Source organism: Eretmochelys imbricata, chromosome 13, assembly GCF_965152235.1.
Source record: "Eretmochelys imbricata isolate rEreImb1 chromosome 13, rEreImb1.hap1, whole genome shotgun sequence".
In the NCBI taxonomy this organism is placed as follows: Eukaryota; Metazoa; Chordata; order Testudines; family Cheloniidae; genus Eretmochelys; species Eretmochelys imbricata.
This window is the reverse complement of record NC_135584.1, coordinates 19,091,591-19,112,262: the sequence shown is the minus strand read 5'-3', so window position 1 is coordinate 19,112,262 and position 20,672 is coordinate 19,091,591. Positions and strand designations below refer to the sequence as shown.

Sequence of the window (20,672 nt, the reverse complement as noted above, 5' to 3'; positions counted from 1 at the left end):
CAATTCATTTTTTTTAATCGCTTGACAGACCTGTTTGTTTTCCCACTTGCAGGGGCTGGAGTAAGTCTACCGAGGCCCTGGTCTACACTTAACATTTAGATCGCTCTAGCTACATTGCTCAGGGCATGTGAAAAATTCACACCCCTAAGCATTGTAGTTAAGCCGACCTGACCCCCGATGTAGACCCAGCTACACTGGCAGAAGAATTCTTCCATCAACCCAGCTACTGCCTCTTGGAGAGGTGGATTACCTACAGCAACAGAAAACCCCCTCCGTCAACATAGGACCCATCTACACTCTCGTACTGTGGCATTGCTGCAGCTGTGCTGCTGTAGCCTCCATAGTGTAGACACACCCGAGAAGTACACCAGTATTCCTATACAGGCAAAGCATTCCCAGTGGACCTGGCCTAAGACCGAGATTCTCAAAGCTGGTCAAATGGGAATTAGGCAAACTGAGGCAACTGTGAGTTTATACAGAGAGTCAGCTACCCCAAGCCTCAGCATGGCCCTTCTCCGAGTATCCATATAACTAAGTTGGCTTGGGGGGTAATTTTTTCTGAAGTAGTTATCCTGGTACAATCCCTTGTGTGGCTGCAGTTATACTGCTGTAATGGTGGCTTACGCTAGTATAGCGCATTCCTCTTCTCGTATGGGAATAGCTATGCTGCTGTAAAGCACACTTATGCCAATATAACTGTCTCCATGCTAGGGGGATTGTAGTGCTTTAACGCTTCCCATAGAGTTAGAGTGGTACAACTGTTGTGAGTAAACAAACCCTGACTCACTTTGCACTATTGTCATCTCTAAAACAAAGAATGACCTGAACTTGCTGAGTTTGGTTATAAGAACAAATATTTCGTCTAATAAACTTCCCATAGCTGACTACAAAACAAGGTAGCTTAACTTCTGTTCTGCCCTTATTTTAAACCATTTTACTTATTACAATGACAGTGAAAAAAAGAACAAATTACAGATTTGGGGCTAAATTATCCACCTTGTTGGAGAGAACCTGCTAGATCACTGGGGATTCCTTCTTTGCTAAATGGATTCCCACTCCTTGTTTTCATTTGTGATTGTAAAGTCTGTTTCTAGCGGCTACTGCCTTGAAGCACAGTGCAACTGTTCATGAATAAAGAAAAGGAGGACTTGTGGCACCTTAGAGACTAACAAATTTGAGCATAAGCTTTCATGAGCTACAGCTCACAGACTAACACGGCTGCTACTCTGAAACCTGTTCATGAATAGTTCAGCAATGTAGAGCACATTCAAGCTGGGTTATTGTTACCAATTGCAGTTTAAATTTTAAATGCTACACATCTCAAGAAATACATATTTGTGGTTTATGCCTGGTGTTTTTATTATTTGGTTCTATAGCTAGAGTGCAGCCTCGTTCACTTGAAATCCACAAGCCAAAAGAGATAAGAATCAAACAGGGAAGCGGATTGGCCAAGACATACAGCCTGATGATCACAAGAGAAACACCTCAGGGGAAGATCATGGCAAGGAGGACAAGAAATATGCTAAAGAACAGGCGGCATGAGCCTCTCTTCCTTTGCAGGATCCTTTGGAACTAATGCTGTGTCTGCAAGTGGCCACAGACTTGTCACTATAGATATGACCCTTCCAGGTCCCCAAAGACCCATTCCATGAAAGACCACACAAAACCTTTAATTCATGGAGTTATGTGCTACAGCAGCTGCACAAAGAGGGTATGATTTAAAGCCCACAGGAGTGTTTCCAATGACTTCAGTGGGCTTTGGGTCAGGCTCAGAATATACAGGTTTTACAAGTATAAGACAAAAGTTTGTTATTTACATAACTTCAGACTGCAAAGAAACATTTCAGGTTGCTTTTCAAAGGATTGTTTGACACATTTTCAATTATTCCCACTGAATATTGTATCAGTTCCTCACAGTTTAGTTTGAAAGGGTCGTGACATACAGCTGACTGAAAAGTTGATGCACCAGCCAAACGTATTGAAGTATTCTCACCTGCCTCTATGTAAGCAAACCATAAAGATATTTTTCCCCCCACAGAGCCATACCTTCTGGCTATCTTAGGTAGTTAATGTTTTTATTACCCTGCCAGAGAACAGGATCCTTCCAGGATATTTAAGAGCGGGTTTGTGTTGGCAGGTCAGATACCTGGGCAGGTCAGATACCTGGGCAATAGTTTGCTGAAAAGACACAGAAAAGCCATTATTTCCATTTCACACAATGAAATAATTTAAGAAAGTCTCAGAAGAAATTCAGGAATCCATCAGAAGAAATGCATGTGCTATAACTGCTCCCCAAAGAGAATCCAAACTCAAGGGAACCCTACCTCTATTCTAGCAGTGGCAGAGCCAGGTTTTGCAACCAAAGGGCCAATGGGTTGTTCGTGGTACTATTTTCAATTATACCTACTGGCTTTACATTTAGTTTTTTAAAACCATCCCCACTCAGAAGACTCTCCTGGTGGTTCTCCAGTACTCAAATTAATTGACCATTTGGTTTCATTCTCCACTCAGCTAAAGCTGCACAGCTAATATCTAGTTTAGCTTTCACCATTGAGATAGCCTAAGCCTACAAATCTCACAGAACTAACAAATGTGTAGCTAGCAATTTACAAGTAAACTGAAGAGATTTGTATGCACACAAGTAAAGTTTTAAATGCACCATAATCCACTGAACTCAGTGTTGATGTATTCTCCCTATTCAATGGGTGCACTTCTCTACCATGTTCTCCTCACCTCATTGATGGGGCACCAAACACCTACAGCAGCACCTTCTGTCCCAGCACCACAACCCTAATCCTGGCCTGGTGCACATGGGAGGCCCTGGGATCGAGAGGGCTGGTGAGTGAACCCTATGATGCTGGCAGACCAGGTGCCAGCTCATGCCAAGGCCCCTAGGCCTCAATTGTACACTGTATAACTGTAATCATTCTGACTTACCTGTGTGTTAAAATAGGTATTAGCGTTATAAAAATGTGTTTTGTGTTTAGACTTTATGAAATGCTTGTAAATTACTGAATGTATGAATCTCACTTACAAAAGTGGTTTTCTTTATAACTATAAATTACCAGTCAGGAAAGAAGTATTGCCAAGTGTGAAATACAATTTGCCACAGGAGGTATGTAACAGCATCAGCACCCACCCCTTCTCTCTGGGGAAGAGTGCCTATAAACAGTTCTTTTCATGGGGGGACACCCCCCTCTTGTGGATGGCTCCCTTTTCTTTTTTGTTCTTACATCAGGGTGGCACCTACCTTTTGCCAGCACTCCCCGGCCACTGGTCCTCTCGGCTGGTCTTCAGCAGCTCAGCCGTCCGGCTAAGCTGCACACGCTGTCCCCGCTTCCGGGGTATATGTTCCCAAGTTCTTATCACAGCCCTGGTATGGGGCCATAGCTTTTAGGCTTCTTCGCAGAAGCACTACCTTCTTCAGACACCCAGCCGGGGCCCATCTCAGTACCAGTCTGGTCAGGCCAGGTTTTGTGCTCAGTCCCTCAGGCTCAGCCCGCCCACACTGACCTTTTAACGGCTCTGCTGCTATTCTATCCAGCCAGCCATCCACAAGGTCTTTGGCAGTGTTCGCTGGGCTCAGTTCTGCCTGGTGAGCTCTCTGCGGTGAGCTATACGCAGTCCTGCTGTTCGTCTAGCCAGCTAAGCATCCAGTCCTCCCCCATCAAGCCCGTGAGCTGTAGATCACGAAAGCTTATGCTCAAATAAATTGGTTAGTCTCTAAGGTGCCACAAGTCCTCCTTTTCTTACAGCAACTGAAGACTCTGGACTGCTACTTTCCTTTTATCTGGCCCTTCTGGCCCCTTATTGATCACTCCAGCAGCCCTTCTGATTGGCCACTCTTCTACAGCCACTATAGGCTGCCTGGAGGACTTCTCGCTGCTCTATTCTGGGACAGGGTGCTGCAGGGCCACGAGGCCTCCAGCAGGGGGCCTCCGGACTTAGTCCACCCTGCCATAAGGAGTTATCTCCTGCCCAACGAAAGAAGGCCCATAGACACCAGACAAACATCAGAGGACAAAAGACTTTGTTGATTGCCCCTCCACACACACACCCATGAAGAGGAGACATGCACGAGGACTTGTCCCATCAGCTTGAATTCTGGGGGAAGGGAATCAAAATTCCTGACAAGAAGAAACTGTATCTTTATGCTGCTATGACTTTGAGGGACAAGGATTACTAAACATATGCAAAAGATCCCCATGCTTGTCTGGGTTAGCCCTACAGGACATATAGACCTTGCTTATTATAGAAGCTTCTACCACCTTTTGGAATGTAAGACTATAACTCAATGTATTTTTACCGGCTTTAACTTTGTAAATATCACTCCTATTTCTTTTTCTTGGTTAATAAATTTTTAGATAGTTTGTTATAGGGTGGGCTACAAGCATTGTCTTTGGTGAGAGATCTAAGGTACAATTGACCTGGAGTAAATGGCTGGTGCTTTGGGACTGGAAGTAACCTGAACATTGTGGTAATTTTTGGCATAAGAGACCATCTATCGCAAAGGCAAGCTTACCTAGGTGGCAAGATAGATTGGCGTACCCAAGGGGACTGTCTGTGACTCTATGTTAAGGCTATTGTAGTGTTTGAGCAGTTCACACTTCATGCTTGGTTGGTAAAATCTCAGTATAGAGCTCACAACCAGTTTGGGGTTTGTGCTCTGGTTTGTAACAGTCTGCCCTGAGATTGGTGCTCATGCTCTTGAGCCACTCCAGACAGCTTGACAAGACCACTCCATGCTCACCCTGCAGTGGCGGCTCCTGGGCTTGGTTCCCTACTCCAGGCCATTCAGGTTTGGCCTGGCCACCCCTCCATCATGACAGATGGGTGCCAAAGCCAAATTTGAGAGTGGCATTGCAACATGGTGCACAGGGTCACAGCACCAAGCAACTGAGAGCACCATGTTACAATGCCGGAACAGGGCGCCAGCCCAACCCCACAGGACAGGAGCCATCAGTGCCAAGTGAGTATGGGGCGGGCTCACTCTCCAGCCCTGTGTGAAAATCCATGTCATACACCTCCTTTTGTCAATTGCATAATATACTTGAAAAGGCACCGCACAGACAACTCAGGGCCACCTAGTGGGGGCACTCCCCCTATACCCCTGTTAGCTCCATGACTGCATTCTGGATGGCAGAGTATACAGAGAAAATCACAGGGCATCCATCAGCAGCACCCCAAATTTTTCAGTGTGTTCCCAGAGTTCAGAATAGACATCACAATGGTCAATCAGTCTCACACACAGCTCCAGGATAAGGAGATACTTAATTAGCAATTAGAACAAAACATTTTGGCTCTGAGTGCTATAAGAGCAATCAGAATTTTACATCAGCCCCTTAACATACAGTACTTCAACATTAATTAGAAAACCATGGATCTCCTGCATTGTCATAGCATCATTGACCCTAGCCCCATTTTACTCCCCTGATTACTTTCACACAGGATAACCCATTCTCAAGAGAATCCTAATTTCAAGAAAAAAATCTCCCAGTGACTTGGGCTAAATTTATGCTGTGTGTACATTTCATATTGTAAAACTGTATGATTTTCTGTCCTACAGTGATTAAAGCTGATTTAAAATGCTCACAACTTATGGTCTGGCTTTTAAAGTATATTACTTAATTGCATGATTATTAGCATCACTGAAACAGTTGCTATGGTTACCAAATCCTTCAACTCTCATTCCTTAATCCCTTTGAAAAGCTGCTTCCTTGAATGTTGTTGATCTTATTGGTCATTTTCAGTGTTTGAAGCCATTCTTTACATTTCATAAGGTCCCTGTGCAGTTGTCAGTTTATTCTGGATACAAAAATTTTAAAGTGGTAGTTTTAAATACTTAATTTGCAATTGAAACTAGAGACGATGAATGGGAAGTGTATATTTAATCTGTAAAATGTGTGGATGACTTGAAACACTTTTAAAAATAGACTAGATCTGTGTCTTTGAGAGGGAACAAAAACAAGTCTTTGATCAATTTCAAGTTTCAAACCAGATGGCCTACAACCTACTTTCCAAAATGTTGTCATATCCAGTGCTGAAAAGATGTAGAATTTCCTATATTGCCAGTCTCAAGTGTACAAAAATGCTAAGTCTGGCCCCCAAAAGCCATGAGACTGGATTAAAAATCATTAGATATTTTAAAATAGTAAATCTGAAATTCTTTTTAGTTTCCTGCTGTTTTTTGAGCCTTTAGCATTCATGATATCAATGTTTACTCCACAACCACAAAAGTTAAAAACTTCCTTTTCAGAAAGAGAAAGCTGATATTCTTTCTAGTCACATGAGTCCAGGAACCTATGACTTTAAGGAGGGGGAAATTGTGAACCCCACAGTTAAATCATGAGATTTAGCAGTACTGGATTCCTCGGGAGCAGAGATTTAACACATTTTTTCCAGAAAAAGAGCTGGGTACCATCATGGTTATCTGAATAAAAAGGTTGCTTTTTAAATATTTATCTAGAATTCCCTGTTAAGGTAAATAACGCCTGAGATTATTAACATTGAAATCATCTTTACAATCAAATGTATTTTTCATTAGTTATCCAACTTGTTTGCTTTTGTAGTCCTCTCGGTTTTGGGGGGATGAAATTTGGCTAGTTAGTTTCACTTTTTATAGTTACTTTCATGTTCTGACTGTCATGCACAAGCCTAATACTCTATGGTTTGAGCTTATAGCATTGAGGGGAAATGTTTTCATTGGATTAAAATAATCATGAAAACACATATTCGATTTTGTAAAACCCTGTGTTTAAAGATTGGATTTATTTGTTTTGGTTTTGGATGTGTGAGTTTAAGCCCTGATTCAAGGAACCGGCGGCTTATGTCCCATTGTCTTCACTACATTCACTTTATGTATGTGCTTAGGTGCTTTGCTGAGCAGAGATGAATTTAAGCTTCTGCTTAAAGCTAAGCACCACTGAAGTACTTTGCCCAATAGGGCCTAAGTGCTGGCAAATGGTGACAGCCCTTGACATTGAAATCTTCCTTATCTCTGTCCTGCTGGATTGTTTTTTGTAATATACACCCCTTTCCAACCCAAAGCAGAACCAAAGAACCATCACTTGCCAATCTCTTCTGGTTATTCCACTTGATCTGGTTACTTGCACTGGTTTTGAAGCAGTCCTCTAGAAGCAAAGGCTTCCTGTCAGAGCTACCAGACCCCCTGCAATGAGCAGCTAAGCATTTCACAGGCACCAAGCTAAAATGATTTATAGCATATACTATATTTAGGGCTGAGGTTTGATGTAGATCTGTAATTCCAGCAGAAAGTCTTACTCTGCCCTGGATCCATGCATTTAGGACAATTAGAAATGCACCAATAAAAGCTTAGCTTCAGAACTTGAGCATTTAAGTACAAGTCAGGGGTCCTGATACATTCAGCAGGAGCACTAGAAAACGTGCATGGTCAGGTGTTCGGCTCAACTGTTATGGTTTACTTTATTTCTCATCTACCAGTTCTAGAACATCACCAATGTATTAGGGCCTTTACAGAGGGCTGTGAAGAAAAGATCCAGGTCCCAAGGACCTTACAACCACAATCCCAGCAGTAGAGGAACAGTGAGGATGTGCCATGCGGCTTTGCAAGGGTTTGTGTTTTTGTTTTTGATGAGACAGCTTACATCTCCTTCATAATATTCATAATTATCACAGCCTGATCACACTGCGCCCCACACCCCCAGAGACACCCCCGCCCCATTATTAGGGAACAAGAGAGGGCCGGGATCATGCATGAGATTTAAGCTGCCTCCTTGGAACTCTGCAAAAATCCTTCATCGCAAAAGGAAGAGGATCAACAATAATTCCCCGCGACGGAGAGTGTGTTCAGTGTTGGAGGAAAGAGAGCATATCCCATTACAGGGGAGGGGGCGGTACGGAGCGAGCTCTTGGGAGCTCTGCCGGCTGCTGCTCGCCCCGGGCTCTGCACAGCCACCAAGCCCTTGGCGAGGCAGCTGTCCCCGGGCCGGGGAACCAGGACTACAACGCCCAGGCTCCGCCATCCCAGCGGCAGTAGGCAGGGCTGTAGCAACGTGGCGCTGTGCAACACTACCCCCTGGCTCAGCGCTGCCGGGCGCTGAGTGGGGCTGGCGGGGCAGGGAAAGTTTCTGGGGCGGGAGTTTCTGGAGGGTTTCGAGCCGGATCGTGGCAGGCGAGGCGTGCCCGAGCCTGGGGCACCCAGACAGGGCGGGGGGCACCCCTCCCCAGGCGAGAAGAGTGCAGGACTTTAGTGGCTGGCTGCCCGGGGATCCTGGATGTGGATCCCCGGTTCAGGGACGGGGATCCCTTGTCCAGGGACGGGGAGCCCCGCTCCTCTCCGGGTCTGGGTCAGAGCCCCCCTGCTCAGGGCTGGTGCTGCAGCGGGGGCGGATCCCCCCCAGGCACAGATGATCGGAGGGACCTGAGTCAGTCGGTTTGGGTTTTACTGCCCACTCCCTGCTGGATTGTCCCTGGCTGTTTGGAAACAAACTTGAGCCGAACTCCCCGGCCTCTCGCATCGCCATGGGTAAGTGCCATGTCCGCCCGGCGATGGGCTGGGGGCGCAGCGGGGCGTGCAGGGCTGGCTGGCTCGGGGCGGAATGCAGGGGGCCGGGCTGGGGGTTGCTTTGTCACTCGCCTGCGCTGGGGATCCCGCTTTGCTGCTGCTTCTCTCCCAGCCCCGGTGACCTCCTCCCCCCAGCCCGGATTTCGCAGCCCGCCGGCGGGAGGGGAATGGTTTAAGGAATGATGCTTCCTGGCCGGATTTGTGGGGGTGGAGGAGAGATGGATCTGGGGGTGATGTCCCCCCTGGAGTTTTGGTACTGTGAAGGGGGCTGGGTTGAATTCACACATACACAGCCCGGAGGAGGGATCACTCCGTTACCTAATCAATGACAGGGGCAGAGAGGGCAGCTTCCCCCCTTCCGAGCCGGAGGGTTCAGATTCCGTGGCCCTCTCAGTCCTTGGGCTCTCTGCTGAGGCTGCCACCGGTTGGAGCTGGTGGCTTTTGTAATAGGGATTCTTGTACTCTAGGAATGGGCCTGAGACCCATCAACCCATGTCCCAGATTTCATGGGATATCAGGCTTGATGTTAAGAGAACTGTTACTGATTACTCCAGATACTACCTTCCTTACAACACTGCCACGGATTTCCTAAAGTCCTCTCCTCTCCCTCTTCTGTAGTAGCGGAAAACCACTGTCATTCATTCTCAGCTGGCTAATTAGATTAACTTAATCCTCATACCACCCTCACAGTCAACTCTAGCACACCAGTCTGGTCTCCATTTTCAATAGAGGCTAGTTTTAGGTGCCAACTTCACACACCTTAAAAGGGCTTGACTTTTTTCAGAGGGTGGGTGCTCAGCACTTTTTGAAAATCAAGCACAGAATCTAGGCACAGAAACAGAGACATCCAAAATCATTAACCCCCTTTGAACATAGAAATCACATTTTGTTTTGTATTGGTAAGTTTCAGACCATTTTTAAGGCTTTGTAGAACCAGAACCCTATAGTCAGACATGAGCATGCAGGGTGCTGTACCTCAGGGGGCTGAATTGTAGCTGTGTCTTTTTTTTTATTATTGCTAACTGCTTGTGGACAGGAAGCACCAGACCAGAAGTCTTATGAAAACGTAGCTAACAGAAAGGATCCGAAAAACAGGATGAAATTTTCACACACACATAAATTGTTGAACATTTCAAACTGATTTTTGGCAAAATTTTGAATTTAGAAATCTTTTTACCAAATCTCGTAGCAAACTTATTAGGCCAAATTCTCCCCTGTGCCCTAACCCCTTAATGCCACTCTGGTGATATGAAGGGGAGGAAACGACTCCTGGGGAACTCCCAGTGAAAGAGAGTTCCCCAGCCACTGAACCAAGCTGCTGGAACACTCTTGGCCAGCCCCCCATGTATGGAGCATGGCCAAGGTCTGGGGCACTGGCAACTCACACCTAGCACACCCAGAGGGGGGCTTTGCAGTCAGAGCATCAGTTAAAGCTGCTCAGAGGCACTGATTTTCTCCAGAAGCCACTGCTTGCCCTTAGAATACAAGGAGCACACAAGGTGGCTTAAAACCAACTTTGCCCCCAGCCCCACTTCCTGGGCTGAGTGCAGGACTGGAACAACTGAGAATTAAGACTAGTTATTAGATTTTTTGTTAAAGGAAGTTGCACGGATTGAGAGTGTTGGCACTGGTCTTATGCAAATAATGTCTTTAGCGGTACAAAAGTCAGTTTACCTGAATCCTGAGCGGCACCACCAATTACTATTCTAGACCTGAGTGAGTGCACACTTGACAGAGAGGCATCGGTGAGACTCACTAAACTTTCCCCCCTTGTGACATTAAGTAAAGAATCAAGAGAAGAGTGCAAATGTGAAAGCCAAGTGCAGGGACACATGTCACTAAGCCCCCCTGACAGCATTGCAAATGACTGAATAGCAAGCTGGATTTAAATCAAAGGTCATAAATCATGAGTGCCCACAAAGATAATGAGAAGTACAGTAGAATGGCCCTGTCCCCTTTCTGTTCTTATTGAGCAAATATTGTTTCTAATTATCTATATTACATGTGTGCAAGAAGTGATTAAGTGTAGGTAACTGCATGGAGGGTGGTTTTTGGCATGTATCAGGAGTGACATAATGAATACAAATGGCATGACAAAACGCTACAGAATAAATATAAATGTAAATATAGCCTTTACTGAGAAATAACCTTTACTGCGTACTGTAATTAGAAGCTAAATATAGACACTTCCTGTAAAGCACAGACTGCAAAGCATCTTATAAAGCTCTAGTTGAGGAAACTTTTCCATATTTCAGTGGGTGTTTCCATAATTTGTTTCCCATAGTCTATTTAAATTAAAGTATTTTAAATTAAAGCAAAACCAGTAACAAAGCATCAGTGTCACATGCTGGAAAACAGCATATCACAGAACAAACTCCTGACTGCATCTCAACATTTAGGAGAAATAGGTTATTTGGAGTGATGAACATTATCTGTGCTATTATTATTGGTGTTGCCCAAATACCCCAATCAGGTTTGGGGCCCCATTGTGCTAGGTGCTGTACAAACACAGATGAAGTGACAGTCCCTAGCCCAGAGAACTTAAGGCTTTTGTCACAAAGAAATATGCAGAGCCCAAGACTGGCCAGGAGAACTAATTCTCTATTACAAGCCAATACCTTTTAATACCACTGCCCAAATTCATCCTTATTTTCCACTTGTCAGGTTCTCCCACAATAGATTTTTCCTTATATAGTGCCTCTCATCAAGGCTCTCAAAGCACTTTATAAATACTAATTAAGTCCCACAAACACCTCTTCCAAGAAGGTAGCTCTGTATCATTATCCCTATGTACAGAAATGGAAAAATGAGGTGCAGAAAAGTTAAGAGACTTGACCAAGGTCATGTGTCACATCAGTGATACAGGCAGAAATAGAATGAAGGGGTTCTAATTTCTGCAACCATTGGAGAACACTCCTGCCCTAATTTTACTCTCATAGGCTATATATAAAGGCCTGGTATCTTGTGTGGGGCATTAGACCTAAATGATGAGACTGAGGCCACAGGATTTTGTGGCAGGGACCGAGGGATTATATAGCATGGCCAAGCACTCTACTCCTAACTGCCCTCCACTAGTCTAGTCCAAACCATTTAGTATTCTTTGTGTATCTGATTTATTCTGATATTAAATTCAGGGCTTGTCTAGATACAGAAGTTGAACTGAAATCTGGTTAGTTAAACCAGTGCAAGTTTTGTGTATGATCTCTCTTATATTGTCTTCATGCTCGTTTTATTGGTTTAACTTGCTCCTGTACATTTACCCACACAAGTGAAATTGATATAAACCCAGTTTAAACTGACATAAGAGAGTACACGTATAGAGTCATATCAATCAGTGTAAAATCATGCCATTAATTAAAATGGTGCAACTCTGTGGATAGACCACACGAGAAAGTCTGCTTTCACTGAAGTCAGTGGGAAAGCTCCCAGTCAGGCCAGGATTTTATCCCAGGCCTCAGTTTATTTTGTGCTGCCCCACTGTTTTATTTTCAGTATGGTTCAACTGCCTGTACTGACCATACCTACCGGCCTCATAGAGATTGTCATGGCAAAGCTGGAGCTTTTCAGCATCCAGGAAAGTGTGGGCAGTGGCTTTGGTTTTTGGTACCAGGGGACAGCTGAGGCCTTTGGTAGGGGGATAGGCTGCACTTCCTCTTAGCCTCCCCCTTTTGGACAGAGGTAGAGGTGGTTTTAAATCAGGGGGTAAGAGGGATTGAGCCACTACTCCAGCAGCATTTGATAGCAAGTAGCTGTGTGCCCCTATAAGCACTCCCGAACATTTTCCATTGCATTCAGCAATGAAAAACAAGCTCTATGTTCCTTCTAAAATATTCAGCAGCGAAGAGTTAATGCTGAAGTTTAAATCAGCCTCAGACTTAAATTAAGGTGACTGGAGCATTTCACACCTCTCAGAGCACACACCACCAACCTGGTTTTGCATTCCCTTTGGCTTTCTTGTAGTGATAAGGGCTAGAGACTTCTTTTTAGTTAATGAGATTCTGGAGCATAACTGTGCTGCAATTTCAGAATAATCCACACTCCTGCAGCAATTTACCTGCACACACATAATAATGCAATGCACAGGGGCCTGGCTATATGATACCACTTATCTGATGAGGAGACATTAAAGGGAAGTCCTTGAGATCTCTGCCTCTGTTCTTAGCATTAGTAAAGGGACTTAAAAATGGAGATGGTCAGAGGAAAGAAAGGGGACACAAAATCAGTTAGTTTAATATTGTGTTAGCATAACACTGTCTAGAACCTCAGTACCCTGACCTAGAATTTCTGATGGAAATAATTTACCACACTAGAAGTCAGATACAATAAAGTCAGGTTTTGGAATGGGGAAGTTTGGGTCTAAAATACTGGACGTCCCTTGTAATGAAAATATGATGGTTGGACAAGGAGCAAGGATCTTCTCAGGAAGTCAGAGTTTATGCTGGACTTCAGGGGAATGGAATACATTTTCCCCAGGAAGGCCTGACCGTTGCAGAGAATTAAGGAGGGATTAGGTAAGAAGTTAGAGGAAATGCGGTAACAAGCAGCAAAGGGCTCACAGGATGGCCCAAGCAGTCCTTTCTGGCTCTCTGGTGTGAGAGTTAACAGGCAGGGGTGTCAGTATTCAGCACATAGAAAGAGTAACTTGCTCCTCTGATGATTTATTTGTGAAATTCCTAGGTGGTGAAAAGAAGCCACACGGATGCTTCTAAGTTGCAAACTGAGGACTGAGCATCATAATGGTAACACAACCCACAGAAAAATACAGAAAGGAGAAAACTACATCCCCTGGCTGGGAAGTTGTTGAACATACAAAATAGTTTGGACAGTCTAAGGGGGAATTACCCTGGCTTCTCCACTATAAATCGGTGACTTCCAATTATAGCTAAGTCTTACCTGTGTTCACACAGGCCCACATTTTCAGAACTGTGAGCACAAATATGTGCACCCCTTTCCATGACTAAACTGCATGCACAGTTGTGATGCCTGAATGCACACTCGTAATTCCATAAATACATATCCAGACAAATGCTTGGTTGTTTATAGGCGTGATTATCACAATTGTACACCCAGTTGTTGTAACTGTTTGTGTAACTTAGGTGTGCGAATGTGCATGCTGAAAACCTGGGCCTCCTTTTATCAGAACAGCTTTCTCTATTTTGTGTAACTAGAGAGTTTTCATTATAAAGCCAGCAGAGTGAATCTTTGAAATCCCACTGTTGCTTGCTTGCTTTCCAGGTCGTACATTGCTGGTCCTCCTGTTGCCTGCAACAGTCTCTCTCCTGGGTGGGTTAATGTTTGGATATGAGCTGGGGATTATCTCTGGTGCCTTACTGCAACTGCAGATGGACTTCCACCTCAGCTGCTTTGAACAGGAAACCCTTGTGAGTTCCCTGCTCATTGGGGCTCTCCTAGCCTCTTTGGTTGGTGGGATCTTCATTGACCGTCACGGAAGGAGGAGGGCGATACTGGTCAGCAACCTAATCTTGTTGTGTGGCAGCCTCATTCTAACATTGGCAGGATCATTTATTTGGCTGGTATTTGGACGTATGACTGTAGGGTTTGCAATCTCTGTGTCGTCCATGGCATGCTGCATCTATGTCTCTGAAATGGTGGCTGCACATCAACGAGGGCTGCTGGTGTCTCTCTATGAAGCTGGCATCACCGTGGGCATCTTACTTTCATATGCGCTGAACTACATCTTCTCAGAGATGGCTGAGGGATGGAGATATATGTTTGGATTGGCTCTTGCACCGACTGCCATACAGTTTCTCAGTATCCTGCTCCTCCCGACTAAGCCTGTTGTATTAAACCTATGGGACTGTGACTCTCAGAAGGGCCTCATTCAACCGAAGAACAGTGAAGATGGAGAGGAAGCAAAGCTAGAGCCATGTAAGGAGAAGCATTATTCCTTTCTTGACCTTTTCAGGTCTAGAGACAACATGAAAAGCAGGACTCTGGTTGGCCTGGGATTGGTGCTCTTTCAGCAGTTCACCGGGCAACCTAACGTGCTGTGCTATGCTTCCAAAATCTTCCGCTCTGTGGGATTTCAGAATGATTCATCAGCTGTCCTGGCTTCTGTGGGGCTCGGGGTGATGAAGGTGATTGCAACATTAGTTGCAATGGTTTTTGCAGATAAGGCCGGCAGAAGGGTATTACTGATTGCTGGGTGTGTAGTGATGTCTGTCTCCGTCACTGCTATTGGCCTCACCAGCTGGACTGTTCCATTGGATAAGGCCAGAGACTGTAAGACTGCCACAGAGCCCAATGCTTCGTACACCATAGCACAACAGCCCATGCAGCCAGTATCCTCCCAACCAGCTATGTTGTACATCCCACGGACTTCAGCTGCTGGTGAAAGTCAAGTGAGTCCCGGTTTTGCTCTTACCAGACCAGAGGGCCTTACAAAAGCCTTTGCCCGTGCTAGAAACAGAGAGATCATTACAGAGACTTCCCGCACTCAGAAAATGGACCTGCCAAGTCAGTCCAAAGAAGAGATGGTGCAAAGCACAAGCTCTCCTTTCAGTGATACTCCCAGTAGGGAACATATGGTTTTAAATTGGATTACTTTGCTGAGCATGATGGCCTTTGTGAGTGCATTCTCAATTGGATTTGGACCAAGTAAGTATGGCGTTTATACATGCTCTGTCTGCCATAACCCATAGTATAAAACAACGACTGATCTTCACAATACTCTGGAAACATTTGCTATGTACCTGCTTTACAAGGCAGCTGAGGGTCCTGCAACTGAAAAAATACCCCACACTCACGCCTACCTGAATGATTTCATGCTGCTCCAGCCCTGCATATTGGAGGTCCGGTACAGCATCAGTATAAGGTTCCCATACACATTACCTCTTCCCTGAGTTATTTTATTTATAGCTTTTTCTCTGGTGCTCATCGCTATAGAAACTGGGTACCTCACAAACATTGAGCTGATCTTCACAACACCCCTGGGAGGCAGGGAAAAATTATTAACCCCATTTTACAGATGGGAAACTGAGGCACAAAGTGACTTGCCAAAGGTCACACATGAGGTCAGTGGCAGAGCTGAGAGAAGAACCCATATATCCTGAGTTCCAGTCCAGTGCAGCATTCCCTTTTTCCTTACTCTAGCTTGCAGGTCCACTCTAGGCTTTAAAATATATTTGGAAATCTCACAGCGCATAATAAGAGAAGGAAACATTGGCTTGAAGCTACATCTGGAATTTCATGTGTTTTTTTAATAGTTACTGTTCACTGTCCAAAAGGCCAGTATACATCAGTGCCTCACAGCATGAAATTTGGTCCCTGGATCTGCATGGCCCTATCAACGCTCTGCGTCTCTTCTGAGAGAGTCAGCAAAGGTGACAAGTCATTACTGCCAACTGGGGTGTGGGTGCCCATCCACTAGGAACTGGAGTGAAATTATCAACTCATTTCACAGGTGTTACCAGACACTTGCCACCTGGCAATGGTTTTTAGTCATAACTCGCCTGGACCACATTAGATAGGTGATCCGCAGTTGAAAACTTAAGTATCGCACACCCAACCTATCCTCATCCCAGCTGCCTTTTATTTTAGGCAATGAAAGCTGTATTATACTTGCCTAAATTGATATTTTGAATAATTTTAAAATTGAATCATTTTTGCTTTTTATTTATTGTTATTTATAGTTACCCCTTTGAAAGTATCCCACTAACATCTGCTCTTTGACTGAATTCCTCGCATGAGCACCCAGATTTGTTACTGCGGGGCTGCTTGTGAGTGCTAGCGTGCTGGCATTTATTTATTCTGTTTTCAATAATATTGAAGTTTTTATTTGTGGGAAAAGGAAACAACATCTACTGAAGTTAAAAAGATCTAAGTAAAAAGACAGTAGGTCCACGGTAGGCCTCATAAACTAGACAGCATACCTTTAAGTTGTTTTATGCCATCACCTACGGTTTCACAAAACACTGAATTATTTCTGGGACATACCTAGATTATATACTGAAATGTCCTGCACTCTGTGACAGGTAGTGGGGTCCCTTGGAGCTTAGGAGAACTGAATTCTATTCCCAGCTCTGCCACATACTTCTGTGCAACCTTGGGTACGTCAGTTAACCTCTCAGTGCCTCAGTTTCCCCATCTGCAAAGCTGAGTTAATACCACTTATCCACCTGTGTAAAGCAATGAGCTCCATGACTGCAAAGCATGGTGTAGGGGCCCAATACTCTTCTTATTATTTTTAAATGAAATGCATGTAATAGAAACAGCTGCCTAGAAGTAAAATAGACATACGACTGGGTAAGTGTTAGGTGTGATGCTCCAAGACTGAGTTGCATACGTCCCACCAAGTCTAAAGGGAGCAGCCATCCCTGCTCATTTTTCTGGAAATGGCCGCCCTGCGCATGAGAGATACCCTCTCTGTGTGTACTGTTCCCATCTCCACAAGTGGTGTCTCTGATTTTAGACAAAATGTAGCTCTGTCTCCTGCCTTTATCCTGCTGTTTAGAACTGAGCCTGTTTATGTCCCAAATGTAGCTTCATGTAACTGGGTTTTTAGGAGCTTTTCTGCAGGTTCCTCCTAAGTCGCTCTCCCTGGGCCTTTGCATGTAGTTTGTCTCTGTATTTGTATTTTGTTCCTCCACAAAATAGGAAAGATGGGATTTTAAAAAACTCTCAGCCTTAGCATCTCCTGTTGAAGTCAATTGGAGCTTTAACATTGAATTAAATGGGAGCAGAGATAGGCCAGTGTTCATCCCTTGTAAAATCCAGCCCTAAAACTTTCCCACACCCTTTCACACTAAAGGTGCCTAAAGATGCTGTTGTCTTTCCCTCTTTCCTCTCTGCAGTGATATGGCTGGTCCTCAGTGAGATCTATCCTGCTGGAATAAGAGGAAGGGCCTTTTCCTTCTGCAACAGCTTTAACTGGGCTGCTAATTTACTGATCAGCCTCTCATTCCTTGATCTCATTGGTATGTATAGTCCTCATTTCCTGTTTGCCTTTCCAAATGCAGTCCAAGCATTCTTCTGTTCTCTGCTGTCAGGGTACTAGAATCAATCAGGCTGCCAATGTCACCACTGGCCACAGGATGCTGTGTGGGGATTGTGCATCATTTCAGGCTACTGGTGGTTAGGTACTAGACAAAAGGGCACTATTCCTTGGTCACTCTGATAGGAGCCAGACTGATTTTATCTCTGCTATAAGTGGCTCCCTGTAGCGTCTGTGTCATCCATGGTGATAAAAACAACATAGCTTTTGCTTAATTCTTTCACATTGGGTTATTTTGTGATGTGAGCAATGGAAATGTACTGGCCGAGTGCAGCTAATCTGAATCAGTCTGGAAAGCACGAAGTTTGCAACTTTTGGAACCCTTTGCTCTTCAACTTTTCTTGCCAGCAGAGCTGTCTGATGAACTAGACTGAGAAAATCATCAGATACTGCCTGGCCTCTGGAGCTGAGGTTAATCCCTGCTCCTTACACAGCTCTGGCAGGCAGAGAGACTGGGATGTCAGTACTTCAGAGTTCTGGAGTTGTGAGCTGTCTTTCTCATTGGCTGATTCACAATCCAGGCCTTGTGTGTTTCTCTGCTATGTTTTACAGGCTTCTCTAAGTACAGTGGCCCCAAACAACACAACTGATGTTTGGTCAAGATACCAACTTGCATCATATGCCAAAGGACTTTAAGTGCAAATGGTGTGATCTCTTGTTAACCCTTCTCTCTTTTTAACCTGTTTTTGTAGATGCCATAGGCTTGTCATGGATGTTTCTTCTCTACGGAGTAGTGGGAGTGGCAGCTGTTATATTTATTTATCTTTTTGTTCCGGAAACGAAAGGACAATCTCTAGAGGAGATAGACCAGCAGTTCTCAAGGAAACGGTATGTACACTGTGGTGCTGGCTCTTTTCCAGGTCAAAGGGCCCTATCCTATTACTTTAGTAGGGGGTCTTTGTAAAGTACATGAAGGATCAGGCCCCCAGTCATTCATCCGAAAAACAACTGATCTGTGTTATTAAGGGCATGTCTACACTACAGAACTATGTTGACCTAAGTTATGTCGGCATACAGCCGCCTCAATAATTAAATCACTTTTGCATGTCCACACGATGCTCCTTGTTTTGGTAGTGCATGTCCTCACTGGGAGCGCTTACGCCAATTTAACTGTCAGTGTGGGGTATTGCGGGATGGCTTCTGAAAGCCAGTAACAGTAGATGTAAGCAACACAGTGTCTACACTGACACTGCATCAACCTAACTACATCGACATTGACGCTATGTCTCCCGTGAAGGTAGAGTTATTAAGTCAGCGTAGTGGGGCAGTTACACCAGCAGGAGCAAACTTTTAGTGCAACCACTTCCATAGTTAGGTCAACGCAAGGCAGCTTATGTAGACGAGGCCTCAATTCTGAATGAGATCATCCACACAGATGTTTAATGCAGTTTAACCAATCCAATTTAAATTCACACCTCTAATTAGTTTGGATTAATTTTCCTGAGCATTCCTGTATAGACAAGTCCTTAGATTGATAGCTAGTCAGCAAAATGTCTGTGAATGAATCACTAAAATCTGAATTGTCTCATCAGTGGTGAGGAAGATTGATTTGTGCTGTTTATTTATTTGTACTTGATTCATCCTGGGGAATGAGTCTAGACTGGACAGTTTCACATTCTTATTCTCAGACACTATTGCAGTAGCGACAGGTCAGGGTTGAGGTGCATTAACGGACCTGGGGGGAATTGGGGAGAAAATTGCAGGGGTTGCTGCAGGTCAGCACTGAGGTGCACTCTTAGCCAAGCTATGTGGGGAGTCAGGACTGGACTAGGGGGCATCACAGATCAGGATTGAAGGGCATTGCAGGAGATGCAGAGGAAGGACTTTAGTCTGCCATTTACACCCTCATAAATTAGTAGAGTCATGGATTTTTAAGCCACAAGGGACTATCTAGTCTGTCTTCCAATATAATACAGGCCATAGCTTTTCGCCCAGTACTTCCTGCATCAAGCCCATAACTTCTGGTTGAGATAGAGCATGTGTTTTAGGAAGATGCCAAGGATGGATTCTGTGCCCACCATGAGTTGAGAGGGGAAGAAAAGTAAACACTAAAACACTGATAACAGCAGCTGCTCCTGGCTGACCTTAGTCATTGTCCGGCAGGTTGTTGAAAGGAAACACATTCAGGCGAAGATTTGGAAGAAGGGGAAACTTTGCACATGCTCAGTACCAAAGGGTGGAGCACTCCAGCGCCTCCTGAAACAAGCCACCTGCAGCGAGTGTCAATGTCAGGAAACAAACAGGGTCTGTGACAACAAGAGATTTATTCTGGATAGCTTCAACATAAGGCAGTCACTGGCTTGAGGGAAAAGCCCTGGCACAATAAGCCAGCGCGCTGAACTCATTGCAGTGCCTTGAATCTTGAGACACAGATGTTAGCGATGCTGTAGATTGTATCCCTATATATATGTGCTGTATGAATAGACAGTAGCGTTCTGGACTCTGAAGAGGGACCCTCTCATTGCTTTGGTATCTTTTATTATTTCAGAGGTTGGAACCTCCCACTGTTTGTTGATGTTTTTTGTATTTGAGAAATAAAGCACAACTTTTGCCAAGAAGTCCGGATTCTGTCTCTCTGCACTATCTGTGCACAGAATATTTATTGTCCTAGTTAAGAGACCTGCTTGCTTCATTACTGATGCACTGGCTGTTCCATGAGCATGTCGAAGATTTAACAATTTGTATTATATATTCTTCGTTTTTTAACTTTTGAGCAGTGCCATGGAGTCTGCCAGGTAATAAACAATCTAAATAACTGCCCTGATTGAACAGAGAGAATTATGCAACCAATGCTAGTCCACAGGGCTATGGGGCAATATGTTCCAAAACGTAGCGGCCAAATGTTCTATGTAGCGTTCTCCTAACTGATTCCACATGATTTTTTCACCTACACAAACAGGTATTTGTTTGCACACCTCCTGGGGGTGGTGTTCTGTCCCATCTAGTGGCACCGAGACCACTTACAGAGAGAGAGAGAGAAAATGAGTCTGTTCTACAGCCTTAGCTAACGGCCAGCTGGCTTTTAGCTCATGCAGTAGAGGCTCATACACTAAGCTCCTGAGGTCCCCGGGTTGATTCCAAACGACAATGACCGGGATCTGTCAGCGTTACACA

At 44.6% G+C, this 20,672-nt stretch overlaps 1 protein-coding gene across 1 annotated transcript in view; it reads left to right on the top strand.

Moving 5' to 3' along the window:
- The window catches only part of SLC2A10 (solute carrier family 2 member 10), a 29,677-nt gene extending 9,919 nt beyond the window's left edge, over window positions 1-19,758 (top strand). The window contains exons 2-6 of the mRNA XM_077832504.1: window positions 12,038-12,174; window positions 13,781-15,163; window positions 17,359-17,481; window positions 18,251-18,386; window positions 19,662-19,758. Of these exons, the coding sequence (XP_077688630.1) occupies window positions 12,038-12,174; window positions 13,781-15,163; window positions 17,359-17,481; window positions 18,251-18,386; window positions 19,662-19,758 (1,876 nt within the window). The remainder of the gene's footprint in view (window positions 1-12,037; window positions 12,175-13,780; window positions 15,164-17,358; window positions 17,482-18,250; window positions 18,387-19,661) is intronic.
- Window positions 19,759-20,672: the final 914 nt, after the last annotated feature.